This window comes from Gastrolobium bilobum, unplaced genomic scaffold (assembly GCF_033153095.1).
Source record: "Gastrolobium bilobum isolate Gb01-03AN ecotype WA unplaced genomic scaffold, APGP_CSIRO_Gbil_v1 utg39285, whole genome shotgun sequence".
NCBI lineage: Eukaryota > Viridiplantae > Streptophyta > Magnoliopsida > Fabales > Fabaceae > Gastrolobium > Gastrolobium bilobum.
This window is the reverse complement of record NW_026899716.1, coordinates 60,360-77,809: the sequence shown is the minus strand read 5'-3', so window position 1 is coordinate 77,809 and position 17,450 is coordinate 60,360. Positions and strand designations below refer to the sequence as shown.

The window sequence follows — 17,450 nt, the reverse complement described above, 5'->3', positions numbered from 1 at the left end:
TAATATTTGTGATACTAGTGTTTCAGGTTCAGTAAACGACATCTCTAACTATAAATCAAATCAAAATTTCCTGCATATTGCATAATCAAGATAGTATTAGTGTTGTAGGTACATAATCTATGTAAGTTAATAAGCTACAAATCACTCAAATATTTCAAAAGAAAACAAATCATTTGTGTTTGAGAATAAAAAAAAGAAGCATTCATTTATGAAAATAAATTAGTTTTTTGTTTATAGACCGAGCCAGATCACTGGTTGAACCGACCGGATCACCGATTTTTCGAAAACCGATCGAGTCGCATCGATTTTGTAACATGACCGGTCTAATATGAAAACCGGACCGGTTACATGACCGGTTGACCGGTTTTCGGCTCAGTCCGGTTTATATAAATTGCGTGAAACTATTACTCCTAATTACTCTTTCACTTGTTTCCCTCTGTTTTCCTTTACCATAGCTGGTGGCTTGGTGTTAATATAGAATGTCAACATTGTGAAGTTTTAGTTTGAATTCAAATTTGAAATAAAAAATAGAGAAAATGAAATGATAGATGGTGGTGTTTGGAGAACTTTGAATTAACCGAGAAATATTCCGTTTGCTGTATTGACACTATCACGTAAAAGATTGCTAAAAAGATTAATGTGGGTTAATTTTATATTTATTGATTAATGGGTAATATTTAAGTTAGTTTTTATCAACACAAACATGACATGATCCAAATATAAATTTATTATGTCGTTTTATTGAGTAATATTGAAAATTGGCGCCTCTAACTCTAATAGCCGCCAAAAAAAGTTCAATGCCAATAACATATTTTGATCAAAGACAAAAAATAATGATATTTTTTAATTTAAATTTTAAGAGGCAAAATTTCTCACAAGCTTTTCATACGGAATCAGGGTATTATTAATTAACTGATTAGTTTTTTTTTATTTCTTATATAATTTCTCAAAGTATTCTTCCCGCGAAAGTTGAAGACTAAAACTAGTTAATTTTTAAATTACAAATGACGTGAAATTTTGAGAGAGAGAGAGAGAATAAAAAGCATTAAATTGACATTTCAAGATTCGAGAAAACCAGTTTCCCCATCGAATTATAAGAACAAAATCTCCTCATAGTAAGGTTATTTTAACTAATACCATGTTCACGTTTGAACCACTGAACTCATGCAAAATGATTTCATTTTACACATAAATTTTTAGGTAATCATCCATGCGTGTGTAATTAACCTCAGGGTAAAGCTTGGATGCTTCTTCTCCTTCCTCCCCAATTTCAAAATTTGTTAAACATCCCTCGTAGAAAATATGGAAGAAGTGCCCAATCCCAACTTGAAGTTTATAATCCAACCCTGCAAATTAAAAGTCGCATTAATCAGAAATCACAAATTGGTTAAGAGAATCAGTTTACTTTCGAAATCAAATTGAAGTCATAACTTCGTGTACACAAACTAAATTAATGACAAATAATTGAATGTTTTACCTTTCAATGTTGTAAGAAAGCCTTCAGGAGATATGTATGTCTTCTCCAGTTCCTTTCCAATAAGTTTCTCCCAAATTCCAATAAGCTCTCCTTGAGAGAGAACATTTTCTGGAGGCCTTAGGTACAATGTTTTGTTTAGTGTTCGAGGGTCATCTATTGTCTTGATTGTGTATGTTGCAACATCATCCTCATCCAGAAAAACAGCTGCAATCATATATGTTCACAGAAATATCACAACAATATATCATTTTACTGATATAACTATTTTTATTATCATTCGATCAAAATCAAATCAACAGTTACAAAATGATATCAAGTGAGAGCTGGTAATTTGAATTTGATCTAAAATGGTATAACTTTAAAAAAAGGAAAGCTGGTAAGTATTACTTCTTCTATTTAACCGGATTTGATGGTGGCTGAAAATCTTATTAAACTTATGAAGGTACCTTTGAGTTTGCCATCTCCAAAGAGATGAACTTTGTCCCTTGGAGGCACAAAAGACCCCATTTGAGAGAGGCTGCCAGCAAAGTATCCAGCAAAAAGATTTGCAGAGATGTATGTGAAAGGGATCTTAGCTTCCTCTATTGCTTTTCTCACAGCCATTTTGTCATCAAATGTTACCCTTCCTGGTTCTAATGCATGCCCCATCCTTGCTGGGTCTAGGCCAAATTCGGAAGGCAAGAAACGCTACATGGAAAAGGAGAAAAGAGTTTTATAATACTCTTTAGTTTTAATGTATATAATTATGTCAAATTGGAAATTTAAGATAATGATGCTGCTGCCAATCATGTGCTCCAGACACATGAAATACAATGCAAAAAGAGTACTGCCATATAAGACACCCGAATTTTGATTAAATTCCTGAAGAACTTCATATTGGGAAAAGTTTTGCAAAAATAATATTTTTATTATTCATTGGAAAATAAAGTTATAAGAAAAGTGTGTTAAACTAATCTTGCATAGAACGGTTATGAAGCTTGCATAAGTAAGTACAGTTCCTATAAAAAATTGAATAATATTTTGTAGTGCACTATTTAACATACACAATCAAAATGAATATAGTATACTATATACCTTATGCCTTTTTTTTTCCATTATTTTTTTTTTCGCATCATATATCATGAGTTCACATCTTCTATATCTATATCTATATCTATATTTATATGTCCATTATATATACATGATACGGAGTCAAAAATAATTTTGTTAACTGACTTTGATTCCAAGCATGAGCCAGTGTCGGAGTAATACTAATAAGAGTTTCAAATAAAATAAAAGGAAAAGAAAAAGGTCAATTTCAAATTACCAACACTTATTGGTCCCTCTTTGAACTAGCTAGAAGAAGAGAATGAGGTTCTGTATCTAAAAAAAATGAAGTAGAGAATGGTACCAACCAAAGCTCGTTAATATCATCCTAGTGGCCTCAAGTAGTAAGTTAAGGATCAATGGGAAGGTGTGTTGGGTACACTTATAGTTAAAGAGGTAATTTGGCAGAATAACAGCAAGCTCAGGCGATAGCAAAGAAGATGATGGTCTCCTGAGATAAAATCCTCAAAGATTTCCCCTCAACATGATAAATGTGATGTCATATATAACTGGCCCTGTGAGTCCTTATGGTGTGAGATTGTATGAACTCTGATTTGAAAAATGCTACGCGTGTATGTATAATAAGGGTTGGCAAAACGGGTCAATCCGGCCTCACCTGGCCCAACCCGCATTCAACTCGAAAAAAATTAGTCGGGTTAGGATTGACTCGAAAAAAAAAACGAACCAGAAAACCCATCTGACCCGAGTCAGGTTAGGATTGGCTCGTGGGTTGGTTCAAAAATATGACTCGTGGGTTGGCTTGAAAAAATAACTCGCGAGTTGACTTGCGGGTTGGCTCGAAAATTGCTCGCGAGTTTGCTTGTTTTCAACCTATTTAAATGACCATGTAGTATTAATGCACTAGCCATCAGCTTAAACAAAGCGTTACAAAATGAGAAATAAAAGCAAAATATTTTAATTTCAAATTTTCTTCACAACAAATTTGCATCAACATCAAGAAACAATCAGAACAGATATTTGAACCAAACAGAGCCAGCACAGCCTAACAATATAAAAATGGCAGGGATATGAGAAGATTAGGGACTTAAGTTTAGAGAAGGAAGAAAAAATGATGACAGCATATATAGGTTTTGTTTATTTTTGTATATTATATTTTGTATTTTTTTATAATTAAAAAAAAAATCAACCCGCGAACTGAATCGTTTTACCCACGGGTTGACTCGTTTTTTCACGAGCTGACTCGAGTCGGGTTGGCAGCTCATTTTTTACCAATTCAACTGACTCATTTTTAACGAATTACGGGCCAACCTGACGGGTTGGCTCATTTTTAACAACCTTATGTAAAATACGAGGAAACGTGTATATTGAGGAGACAAACGTGTATATTAAGTGCTTGAAGCATTGCCGGATAACCATTTAGATTAGCTGAATAAAGTCATCTAGCTGGTTTGACTATTACTAACAAATTAAGATGAGGTACCCCAACTTGACTTGAGTGCTGTGTTCTTAAATCAGCGGTGGTCTTAAGTAGTAGGTGCGGGAAGCGCACACGTACGCAGTTACATGTCCATTTCATATCATTTAAAAATTTAATAATTTACTATAACACGGATATTTTGTTCATACGGTTAATTATGTTGAGATATATACTTTTTTATTTCTTATTATTTCCAAAACTTTATATATATATATATATAGAGATTAATGCAGTATTTTGGTCAGGTCATGCATTTTTATAAATAAAAAAATCAAAAATCAAAATTGTTTCATCTTGTCAAAAAAATCTAGAACTCATTTTAAATTTTTTTTGCAATTTTATTTGTTAGTAGTATATTATTCTACAATGACATCAAATTTCAGCTTTCAATACTTAAGTAATTTGTAGAATAAGAAATTAAGAGAATGTGACATATATCATTTTAATGTACATGAATTTGAAAAAAATATGAGTTCATAACATTTGGCCTTTTGAATGTATTGAGAGGTATGCTATAGGGATTCTGAGTTCCAATTTAAATTGACATAGTAATAACGTGTATTTTCATTGATATGTGCTTTATGAACTTGTAAAAATGTAATTGAATAATATTTTAGCTTATTTTGTGAATTTTATTTAACTCATTTTAGATATAGATAATATAATTAAATTTATAGGTTCATATTTACATATATTTTTAATATATTCGGGTCAACCGGTCTAACAAATGACCCATCAGTTCAACCAGTGTTCCAATGAGTCAATACTCTGATCGGGTTGATGCCGGATCGAGTTTAATAACACTAAATTAATTTTTATTATATTATAAAAATTAATTTTATCTCCTACATATATAAAAATATATAAAGACAATATAAAACCATATAAAAAAAACATAAATCTCATATAATTTTATCTACTCAACAAATGCTCTCATTATTCCCATTGTGTACATATATCCAAGTATGTCTCCTATTCTGTCTATATTCACTGATCCAATCCAATTGGCGCTAAAAAGTAAAAGCGATGACATCATAACCTTTTAATATTTGAGTTAAATTAATTACTTAGAATTTACCCAATGAAAGGGTTTAGAGTTTGATTCCCATCACTCTATGTTTCTAATAATTTTTTTTAATTTTCATATTTCAAATATGTTAAATTAAAAGTTTATTACTACTAGGCCCAAATCTATAACTCTCTATTTTTCTAATAATTTTTTTAACTTTCATATTTCAAATATGTTAAATTAAAAGTTTATTATTAGGCCCAAATCTATAACGGGAAATAGTATAGTCTCATGTTGTAGGAGACTACTATCTTATGCTATAGACACTTCGAAAAGTGTGCCGTTATTTTCTTTTCTTTTCTTTTTCTTTTTTAGTAATGGGTCCCATCATCTTGTGTCTTAGCATAAGATATGATCTCTCCTACAATACGAGAGTAGACAAACCCATCTATAACTCGACATAATTCTTTGTGCTGACGAGAGCATCGTATTATAGTAAAATTAATTTTTCCAATTTTTTTTTTTACATTCATAACAACTTAAATAAAAAATTTACTTAAGCAGAATTAAATATATATTACGTAAATCAAGTAATTAGATTCTAAAAAAATACTATTAATATTAGGTATAATAAGAAATAATATAATATAAAAGAAAAGAAAATACCCTTACCGAAAAATTAAAAGAAAATTGGTTCTTTAGATCTAAAAAAAGAAAGAAAAGAATGGTCAAACCTTGATGTTGCCAGCATCTTTGATGGCCTCAACTAGTTTGAGTTGCAAGGCTATGCTGTGACTTCTGATATGAACACCAGAGATGGCACTGATGACAACATCAACCTGCTTGATCACATCCACAAGGCTCTGATGATCGGAAAAAGAGGCTTGAACAATATGAGCACCTTGCTTCTTGAATGAGAGCAACATCTGCAGCTTCTCAATTTGGAGGCTCAACTCAGGGCGTTGAATCACATATGTTTCATGTCCCTGTGCTAGACTTGCCTTCACTATCCTCCTCCCAATATACCCTGTTCCCCCTACTACTAGAACCTTGCTCTTCCCCATTTCCTCAATCTCTCTCTCTCTCTCTCTCTACCTTCTTGGTTATGTGTTTTTCTGCTTCAATATTTTGGGTCCTTGCTTTCGCTTTTTATTATGAACAAGTTGCCAATCTTTATTGAATTAAATAGTGTACTAATAATGATATATAAGAATAAGAAATAAAGTTTTCACCAAAAAATAAATAAAGAAAGAAAGGAATAACTGTGAAATTGTTGCTATGCACTAATAGTAAAATTTAAGTTGTTTTTTTAGAGTAAATATTATTTTTTGGTTCCTATTTAAAAATATGGTATCTACTTTAATTTCTTAAAAAAAAAAAAATTAGTGTTGAAGTCCCTAACAAATTTAAAGTAAATTCATTTAATTAAAATTGTGATCTCTCATAAATTTAAAAAAGATCTATATTAGTTTCTTGAAAATACTAAAATAGATTCACTTAGAATTTTATAAAGATCAATTTACTAGTTTTTTTTAAAAAAAACTAAAATAGGAATCATATTTTTGTTGTTGTTAAGGATCCAATTTTTTTTTTATAATATATATTTATCTATAAGAATGGGATGGTGGTAGCTTGGTAGGTGATGTCAAGACGAATTTCGAGTCCAACTTGTACAGCTGATTCTTCTGACAATGTTGACTGCATAGTTTGGTGAAGTGGCCAATTTTGAATAAGACAAAATAAAAGCTTCTTTTAAACGAATTTATTTTAAAATATATAAGTAAATATCTTTTTATTAAATTTTAGTAAATTAAGATGTATAATGTTCGTAATTAGAACTTCTAATTAGAAGTACAAGTAAATTGTGGGTTTGATTATCAGATAAAACGAAGGAGCTTATTAGCGAAAAGAAATTAAATGATTGCTGCAGCAGCCACTATCACAATGTCAATCATGACTAGGGTTTTAGTGTGATGATACAAGGATTTTAAACGGAATTACCTCAAGGAGCTGTTTGGTATATGGTAATATTTAGGATGCCTTGGAAAGTGGACGTGGGAAGTTTTTATTCTCATGTTTGATAGAAGGAAAACAAGAAAAATGTCTGAGGATTTTTTTTTCCTTGGAATTCATTTAACACTAGTGAACGAGATTTCAGAATCCATTTTTGGATGTGGTATTTGTTTTTCCCTGCGGCGTTGAAATCTATTTTACATATTTTCGGTCTAAATTACCCTCCATTTTACATTCATTGGGCACTGATGATTTTTTATTTTTTTACTCTTGTGCAATCACAAGGGTAGTTTCGTAAACACTATCTTTTTTCCCAGCAATATTTTGTCATCAACCAAACACATCTTCGATAAAATTAATTAATATTTCCGGTAATATTTTTGTCTACCAAACACTTTTTTTTAACATTCCAGGTGAATTTTTATACCCACCATATTCCCGTATATATTTTTTCCCTGGTAAAAAAAAATATCTCCTGTACCAAACGCCCCCCAAGAGTTGTTTGGTTGGGGAATTTTATATTTTTGTGAGGGAAAGTTTACATGAATTTTCTAGTAGACCATGTTTAATAGGGAATTTTAAATAATTTGCATAGTATTCTTATTTGTATAGGCATCTAATTTTATGTGTAAAATTGGAGCAAAAACATTATATAGGAATACCACTTACAAGGTGATATTTTTGGATTATCAGCAAAATGTAAAAAGAAATCTACCTACCTGTTATGGATCCATATAAGAGGCCCATTAAGTGATAGGTCCAATAAGGAGCAATCCAAGATCTGAATCAATTGTAATCACGATTAGTATTCATTAAGGATACTAATCCTAATACGACAGCATAGCAAGCAGGTCTGGACCCTCACCAGATGCACCAAAGGCCCATCCACGCTACCCACAGGTAACCTCTATAAATACAAGATAAACCCTAAAGGTACGTTACGCTCTCTCTCTTACTGTTATGCTGTCACTGTGCGCACACACATACCCCATTGGCTAACGCCGTTATAGTATTCTGTGCACAATGATCTGCTTGACTCAAGGGTATCTCCTTCATAGATACCTTGGAGAGGGCACTAGATCCAAGAGAAATATACCAGCCTATTGGGCTGGACATCTCTGTCCCAAGGACAGAACATTGGCACCGTCTGTGGGGAAATTCTTCTCTGAATTTGAAGTTCCCACTAATCTGACGAAGGATTACAATCCAAACAAGGAGCAGTAGCCAGCAGCCACCCCAAAACCAGAGCCAACTGCTGGATCCAGTTCTGGAAGAGGCAAATCAGTCTCAACACCAGCTAGGAACCGATGTGGATTATGATCAAGTCCATGTCAGTGAAGATGTCTCAGACACCGCTTCCACTCCAGCGAGTCGTGATAAGGGTCCTGATCCAATTATGGCCCCAGTAAGGAACAACCCTCCCCAGCACCCCGGGGATCTTGCTGCACGTATTTCTCAGTCAGCCGATCCAGATACTCAGCTGGCTCAGAATGCATTCGCTTTGATTATGCAGCGAATGGCAGAGTTGGAAAATCACAATAACCTCCAGCGGCAAAAAGTTTTCCAAACAATACGAGAGGAAAGTACCAGGGGAATGTGAGACCTGGAACAACACTTAATGAGGTTAAGTGGAAGAAACGAAGGCCAGGATGCCAATGGCCGGGAAGGAAATCGCAACTCGGTTCATCAGAATCGGGTTATAGAGGTGGCAAACCGTGAAAGGCCTAATCCGGCGAACACGACAAATCCGAACCTGGAAAACCAGATGTTGGGGGGACATAACGCTCCTCTGCAGCCCATGATTCAAAACGCTTCAGCAGAAGCAAATGGGCAGAGACACCAGGATGGAATTCGCCTTCACCGAGATGAACAGATAGTTAGAGGACGGGTGGAATTGGGTGCCTACAGAAGAAAATATAGCAGGGGGCAGTATAACAACAGCCCCTTCACTGGGGAGATTTTGAATGCACCCTTCTCAGAAGACTTTGATTCGGCACGACTGCCGAAATATGATGGAAGTCAAGACCCATAGGTCCATATTGATGCTTTCGATACGGACATATACATCTGAGGAATAGACGAGCCTCTTATATCTCTGATATTTTCCATAACCCTGACTGGGGCTGCGCAGGCATGGTTCTCTACTTTACCTGCCAACTTCATTGGGTCTTTTGAGGAATTTGGGGAAAATTTCCTCTTAAACTTTGCAACAAGCAAGAAACACCCGAAGTCCGAGTTCTCACTTGGAAAGATACATCAGCAACCTGGAGAAACCCTCCAGAGATACCTTAATCGGTTCAAGGACGCTGCGTTGCAGGTGCCGGGTTTACAAGAAAATGTCCACGTACATCTCATTGTGGCTGGTTTGGATGGTACATCCAGGCTAGCCAAGTCGGTCTATAAGGACCCAGTGAAGACGTTGAAAGAATTCAGAACTCGTTAGAAAAATACCTCGAACTCGAGCAAATGGAGATTGCCAATGCGCAATCTCACGAGGGCAAAAGAATTAGCCCAAGAAGGAGAAGTCAGGCCCCGAAAGGAAAGGAACAGGTTAATAATAAGAAAAAGGAGTCTAGGACCAGAATCCTGGATGGCCGAGATCGAGTTGGAAGATATGAGAAGTACACACCGTTGAATGCGCCATGCTCTCAAATTTGGAGGGAAGTGGCGATGACGGAAATGAAGAAGGTAGAAAGACCCCGGCCCATATTCGACAGAGGAGGTTTGGACAAATCCAAATACTGTGCATTCCATGATGGACCGGGTCATACTACTGACCAATGCTGGGATCTCCGAGATGCTGTGGAGAAATTTGTTAGAGATGGAAGATTACGCCAATACGTGATCAAAACCCAGGGTTTCAAAAATAATAAAAGGAAGTTGGGAAACAGAAATAGAAGTAAAAGCTCTGTTCCTGAAAAGAAAAACAAGGAGGAAAGGAATCAGAAAAACAATTCCAACCATGATGAGTTCCCAGAAGCGGAATTTGACTGCAATGTAATTAGTAGAGCCCTGGGAGGAGGAGGAGACACTGTAAGTTCCAGAAGAAGGTATTTGGAAGAGGTACTCTCCATTCGGGACCGTCCTAAATTCAAGGAAGACCTGAGCAAACCAGACCCTACCCTTTTGTATTTCACAAAAGAGGACATGCATAGTGTGTTGTCGGGACATGTAGACGGGTTAGTCATTGCTGGAACCTTGGTAAATTGCCGGGTTAAGAAGATTTTCGTGGATGCAGGGAGTAATGCTGACATCATACTCTGGGACGCTTTCAAAAAGATGAACCTGGATGAGGAGGACCTCAAACCTTGCAAAACGACTTTGATAGCTTTTAATGGAGAGCATACACCTCCTAAAGGCTACATAGACCTCAGGTTGACCTTGGGAACAAAAGAAGCATTCAAATCTGAACGGGTCAGATTCATAGTGGCTGATTTCCCGTCCGAATATAATATACTTCTGGGAAGACCAACCATACACCAGCGGGACATGCTGGTTTCTACAAAGCACCAGAAGATAAAAATGGTAAGCAGTAAGAATGAAATAATTACTGTTTGTGGAGATCAAAAGGAGTCCAGGGGATGCTATTTTGACACCATCAAAGAAAATGAAGGCGGGCATTTAAGTCCACCCCGGATTCATCCAGGGGATAGACTTAGCAAGAAGACAATTCCTCCACACTCAAGGAAGCCGGTCAATGTGGTTGAACTGGACATGAGAGAAGAAGTAATCCCGAGGCCTGAACCTAACGGAGAATTAGAAGACCTTGCCTTAGGAAAGGAACCTTATAACACCTCGTATTTTTATAAATGTATTATTGTATATGAAATGTGATTTAAAGGGGTAGGATTAGTGAAAATCCTGAGATTAGGGTCAAATTGCATAAGAAGGGTAAAATGATAATTTACTAAACACGTAACCCGAGACATGAAAAATTGAGTAGAAGACCTCAAATGGTAAAAATAATGCCGAAAATGGATTCAGAACAAAAAATCGAGTGGATAGGAAAGTTTCGAAAATTTTGGTGAATAGTGATTTTTTTCGGTATAAAATACTACGGTATAATTGTACCGATAAGCATGAAAATATGATCAGTATTTTAGGAAAATAAAAATATGACGTGAACGACAAAAATACGTAGGTTATGAATTTGTGGGTTAAAATGGATGATTTAATAAAGTTAAATGACTTGTGGGACCCACCTTAAGTGGTTTAAGTGACTTAAAGTCACAAAATTAGATTTCCTCTCATTTCTCTCTCCTCTCTTTCTTCATCCTCCGTCGACCAAGCCATTAGAATAGGGCATTAGAGCTTTTGATTTTCCAACTTATTTTCTAGCCACTTTTGATAGAAACTCCCAACTACAAAGTTGTTCCCCTTGAGATTGTGATTGATTTTCATGTAAACTGCACCTTGTGTGGATCATTGTGTGAAGAGTTATGTCCTTAAAACAGCCACGAAAAATTGGGGATTTTGGAGTTTTTTGTGTTGAACCATTGGTTGGAGATCACTCTCTTAGACCATTGGAGGCTATTGGTGATAAGTTTTTCCATTCTCTTTGAGTTTTTGTGGAGATCATAATATTGATGAGGATTTTGAAGTTGTAAATTGAGTTATGGTAGTTAGGAGAATTAAATGGTATGTCTCCTTTAGAATTAAATGCTTAGAATGATAAATGGTGATGATTGATGCAATAAAATTTATTGTGATTTGAAAATTATAACTTGGTGAAAATTAGAGTTGATATTGATGATTTCGTGAAATAACATGGATGTGTGATTGGATAATTGAATTAAGGAGCATTGACATGAATTAATAAAAGTATTGCATGATATGTGTTAGTGTTAGATTGAATTGAAAGTCTTGGGTTATGCCTCTTGAGAATTTCGAACCATGATGTGGTTGGAGGAAAATGATGTGAAAATATGGTTTAGGCAATGGTTGATGATTTAGTGTATAATTGGTGGGTTGGTGATCTATTTTGATGATCCAAGTAGCTAAGATAACTGAATTAAATGGGAAAGGGCCATTAGGCCTAAATGGCTTAAATCGGTTATAAATCTTGTGAAATTGAGGAATTGATTGCAATTGATTGATGGTCATTGTTGTTGATCATATAGGTTGTCTCTCACGGAACCAATAGAGGAGGACTAAACTTGGAGTGTACGTTTTGGAGCATTGTGCTTGGTGTTGAGGTAAACCTTTGGAACTTGAGTTTTAATCCCTTGTGTGCTCCACCACACCTAGTGGAAGGTTGTGGTTGGATTTTGTGCCTTTGGACATTGTGTGAATATGTATGTTCATGCATTATTGCCTGATTGTGTGACATGCTTGGAGCATGTTGTGTGTTAAATTTTGTGATCTCTGGCCAGTAGATATGTGTGGTTTGGACTTCCGCTGGAGATATCCTTTGGGGATTTCGGTCGAGTTTTGCCGTGGGGCCGACTCTAGGAGCGGCACCAGGATGATCCAAACGTGGGACTTCCGCTGCATAGGGCTCATGAGGAGTTCCAGTTGGGTTTTGCCATGAGGTTGTCTCATCCATGGGAGAGGCACCAGGAAACTTCTCGGGAGTTATATGATGGGGTCCTTGAACGGAATCTAATTGTGGATGTTCTTGGATTTATGCCCAGTTGTTGTGATTTTGTATGTTATGCATTTTACATGATGTTAATTGTTGCACATTGAGAGAGCCATTGGGTGGAGTGATCTTCTAGTACCCTTGGTTTACTGAGATATATTTGTATATCTCACCCCGCGTTTGGGGACATCATTTCAAGCTATGTTGAGCATGGAGGACCATTGGGCAAGATGCCCGCTTAGTGGAGGAGTTGAGCATGATGTGCATATGGAGAGCATAGCATTTTGGAGGATTACATGGGATGCACATATCATAGTTGCTAGCATTTTGAGACTTGATAATGGACATATTGCATGTGGATATTGCCATGCTTTTGGGTGTTCATAACTATATTGACGATATGATAGTAAAGTCGTTTGATATGACAAATCATGTCCAAGATCTTGAGCAGACATTTCAGAAGCTCAAGAAGTATCGCATCAGTCTGAACCTGGTAAAATGTGCATTTGGAGTCCCAACTGGGAAGTTTTTGGGTTTCATGTTAACTCATAGAGGAATTGAAGCAAACCCTGACAAGTGCAAGGCAGTACTTGACATGAAGGTGCCACAGAATAAGAAGGAGGTTCAACAGTTGACCGGTCGATCAGCCGCATTAACCCGGTTCTTACCAGAGTCTGCTGAGAATGCCTTCCCGTTCTTTAAACTATTAAAGAAGGAAGCAATGGAAGGATGGAACCCGGAATGTCAGGCCGCATTGAAAAAGTAAAGAAATGCTTAGCGACTCCACCAGTGCTCTCAAAGACAGAACCAGGAGACATTCTGATCCTGTATCTGGCTGTGGGGGACGAGGCAATAAGTGCTGTCCTGATCAAGGAAACTGATAAAGACCAAGAGCCGATTTATTTTATCAGTAGAGCCTTACAAGGTGCAGAGGTCAGATATCAAAAGCTAGAGAAAGTGGCTTTTGCTTTACTGATCACGGCTAGAAGATTGCAGCCATATTTTCAGGGACATCAAATAATAGTCAGGATCAATCAGCCTATACGACAGGTATTGCACAAGCCGGACCTGGCAGGACGAATGACTAACTGGGCAATTGAGCTCAATGAGTATGACATAGCATACGAAAGTTAGAAGGCCATCAAGTCACAAGCTCTGGACGACTTCATAATGGAGCTAACACCAATGAACCCGGAACATAGTGAATCGGGGGATGCTTGGAAGGTCTACGTAGATGGGTCCTCCAATGATAAAGGAAGTGGAGCAGGGATCATACTTGAAAGCCCAGAAGGAGTGACGATTGAACACTCCTTAAACTTGGGCTTCCTAACTTCGAACAATCAAGCAGAATACGAAGCTCTGATAGCCGGATTGATATAGGCTAAAGAACATAGAGCTAAGAAGGTGAAAATCTTCAGTGACTCATAGTTGGTAACTTCGCAGATAGAAGAAAAGTATCAGGCCAAAGGTCCTCTATTGATGAAGTACTTGAGCAAGGTTCAAGAAATAATGGCTGACTTCGATGAAGTACAGGTTACTCATATTCCTCGAGGGGAAAATTACCAAGTTGATATCTTGTCTAAATTGGCAAGTACCAAAAACTCAGGCAACCACAGCACTGTGGTACAACAAAGCATAACAATGTCGAGTTACGTGATGGTTATCACCTCGGCAAATGACTGGAGACAACCAATAGTGGCATACCTCGAGAAAGGAATACTGCCAGAAGATCGACTGGAATCCAGAAAGTTGGTTCGAGATGCAACACAATACACAATTGTGAAGGATCATCTGTTTAGAAAAGGGTTACATGTACCCATGCTAAAATGCTTGAACTCTGAAGAAGCAGAATATGTTCTGGCCGAGATACATGAAGGAATCAATGGCCATCACATGGGAGGAAAAGCTTTGACTAGAAAGGCACTCTGAGCTGGTTACTACTGGCTGACTATGGAGGCAGACTCTAAAGACCATGTCAAGAAATGTGACAGCTTCCAGAAGCATGCAAAGCTAATTCTTTTGCCACCTGAAGAATTGAAATACATCTCGGCGCCATGGCCCTTTTTCAAATGGGGAATGGTTTTGCTGGGACCTTTCAAAGCTGCAGAAGGGCAGATTGTAGCTGTGGATTATTTCACAAAGTGGATAGAAGCAGAACCAGTCACCACAATCACCTCAGCTAGAGTACAAAGGTTCTTTGAACGGAGCATAGTCTTCAGATTCGGGATACCGGGCGAGGTGGTAACTGATAATGGAACACAATTTGCTGATAAAAGGTTCCAACAATTGATGAAAGACCTGCAAGTCAAACATCGTTTTGCATCCGTGGAGCACCTACAGTCAAATGGACAAGCTAAAGCAGCAAACAAGGTAATTGTGGATTGTCTCAAAAAATGAATGTTTGATGCTGAAGAAAGCTGGGTTTAGCAGCTCTACTTTTCCCTTTGGGGGTACAAAACGAGTACCCATACTGCAACAGGGGAAACCCCTTTTCGGCTAACGTATGGTTGCGAAGTCATGATCCCGATGGAAATCGGAGAACCTTCTTGGAGGAAGATAAATACTAGCGAGCAAGGTGAGCAACAAAACAGTAAGCTACTCACTGCCGAGTTAGACCTTGCTGACGAAGCTCGGGTTGCAACTCACTGCCGGGATATGATGGCCAAGCGACAGATGGCAGCCAGATACAACAAAAAAGTGAGGCCACGAATTTTCGAGAAAAATGATTTGGTACTTAGGAGAGCGGATATTGGAAATAAAAATGCCAGAGATGGCAAGTTAGCTGCAAACAGGGAAGGACCATACCGAGTTAGCGAAAAGCTTGAAAAAGGAGCATATATCCTAGAAACAGTGGAAGGCAAAGAAATTAAGCGGACTTGGAATGCAGATAAGCTGAAAATATACTACAGCTAAATCTGAAGTCAGACTTCTAAATATTTCAACATTTCAATTTGTTTAGAATTTCCTAGATGAAGTTTTTTCCTCTATTAGGGATTTGACTAAAGCCGAATATGCTGGCAAATTCATGTAGCAAACAATTCGATATCAATAAATGAGGAATTTTTCTTTTTAAAAGATTTGACCTTATCTATTTTCGATGCATCAATACGAAATCTGAGATACAAGTACAATTTGTCATAGTGACTCTGATCAAGTCAAAATGCTCCTTATTTCGGTCTAAGAACCAAAAGGGACAGGTGACAATGTTGTTTTTATCTTAGATAAAGTTGGATTAAAAAATTCAACTTATGGCAAATGGTTAAGTCAATAAAGATGAGATCCATTATTAATATAGGCTTACCAAAATGGTAAAGACACAACCAACATGCGTCATTGAAAATGACATAAAGCGGAATCCATATAATGCTTTGACCTCGGCCAGGTCAAGAATAAAAACTCGTAAAATGCACGGGTTTAGTAAATTTAGTTGAGTTGAAAGAATTCGCCAGTGGATGGTGGAAAACACTCAAATATAACTTAATAGTATAAGGCTCGTAAAATGCACGAGTTAAATAAATTTATCCAAGTTGAAATCATAACCAATAAACATGAGGAACAACTTGGATAAAATTTATTGCATAACTCGGAAAAGCCCGAGTTTTCGAAAGTGAAATCAACCCAAGTTGCAACTCGAATATAACGCTGAGGGGCAACTCGGACAGGGTTTGAAGTATGTGAAATTTGACTAAGTTATAAACTTAGGTACTAAAGGCAGAAGCCCGCTGGTAAGAAAGGCAGAGACGAGCCAAACTTTTAACAAAAGTGAATACGGCTCCAAGAAAACATGCCGGATTATGCAAATCCAAATACCTAGATAAATGCATCTATGGTGAATTCGAGATGTAAGAAATGCAAGACGTCAAATCGTAAAGCAGAATATAAGAAGTATTCAAAGAGCAAAGTAAAAAATGGGGTAAAACTGGCAATATTCAACATAAGCCAAAAAGGGACTCGAAGGCCCCAAAGAGAAATTACAAAGGTAACCGGCATTCCGGACCTTCATTAAGTCTTGACAGCAGGAGGATCTTCAGACACCGCGACCTCCTTACCGGATTGATTGGCTGACTCCACTTCCTTACCGGGTTGGTTAGCTGTCTCTTCCCCATCCTCAACGGTAGCACCTTCTTTTTCGAATTGAGTAGCCGAAACATGAGAAGGAGAGGTGGTAATAGGCGTGATGATTTGACCATTGCTGACATATGCACGAGCATTCAAACCGACTAGATTCAACGACACATCCGGATTAAGTACTTGGAGTTGATTAAGGGCATTATAGAAGGACCCAGTGACCGATTTCTCAAGTTCACCACGGTAAAGCTGGGCATTACGTTCAACTTCCTTCAACCTATTCTCCAGATTTTCGTACATCCTCCGGAAGTCATGCATCCTCACGGCCTCGGCGGCTTGCTCGTCTCGAAACTTTCCATACTCCGCCTTGACCTTTGTCAGCTTGGCTGCAGTTTCGTCATAGTTCTGCTTCAAAGAGGACAAATCGTCCTTTACCTTCAGAAGCTCGGCATAAGTTTTGGCCTTCTCCTCCCAGGATGCGGATGCCTCATTTAAAAAGCGCAGATACTTTTGCTTAAGGGTTAGCAAGGGTCTGGCCAACCCGGCCATCTTCAAACAACAAAGTTCCAACTCTTTCACCTCCCTAACTTGGGCAGTGGTAAGAGCGGATGAGTTGTACAAGGACTCAGGAGCGCAAATTGCATCCCGGAGAGTACTGTTCATTCTGCCCTGCCAGACCATATCCTTCACCATCTCAGGTGATGGAGGAGGAGGAGGAGGAGCTTTCATAGTCTGCTGACCACCAGTGGAAACACGGCCATCAACAGCGTCCACCTTA

At 37.4% G+C, this 17,450-nt stretch overlaps 1 protein-coding gene across 1 annotated transcript; it reads right to left on the bottom strand.

The window, feature by feature from the left end:
• Window positions 1–1,081: 1,081 nt before the first annotated feature.
• On the bottom strand, window positions 1,082–6,118 carry LOC133292912 (isoflavone reductase homolog). The gene is made up of 4 exons (XM_061491394.1): window positions 5,745–6,118; window positions 1,924–2,164; window positions 1,478–1,681; window positions 1,082–1,346 (listed from the first exon to the last, which is right to left on the bottom strand). The coding sequence occupies exons 1-4, from the start codon at window positions 6,072–6,074 to the stop codon at window positions 1,183–1,185; spliced, it is 939 nt and encodes a 312-aa protein (XP_061347378.1). The 5' UTR covers window positions 6,075–6,118; the 3' UTR covers window positions 1,082–1,182.
• Between the last annotated feature and the right edge of the window lie 11,332 nt (window positions 6,119–17,450).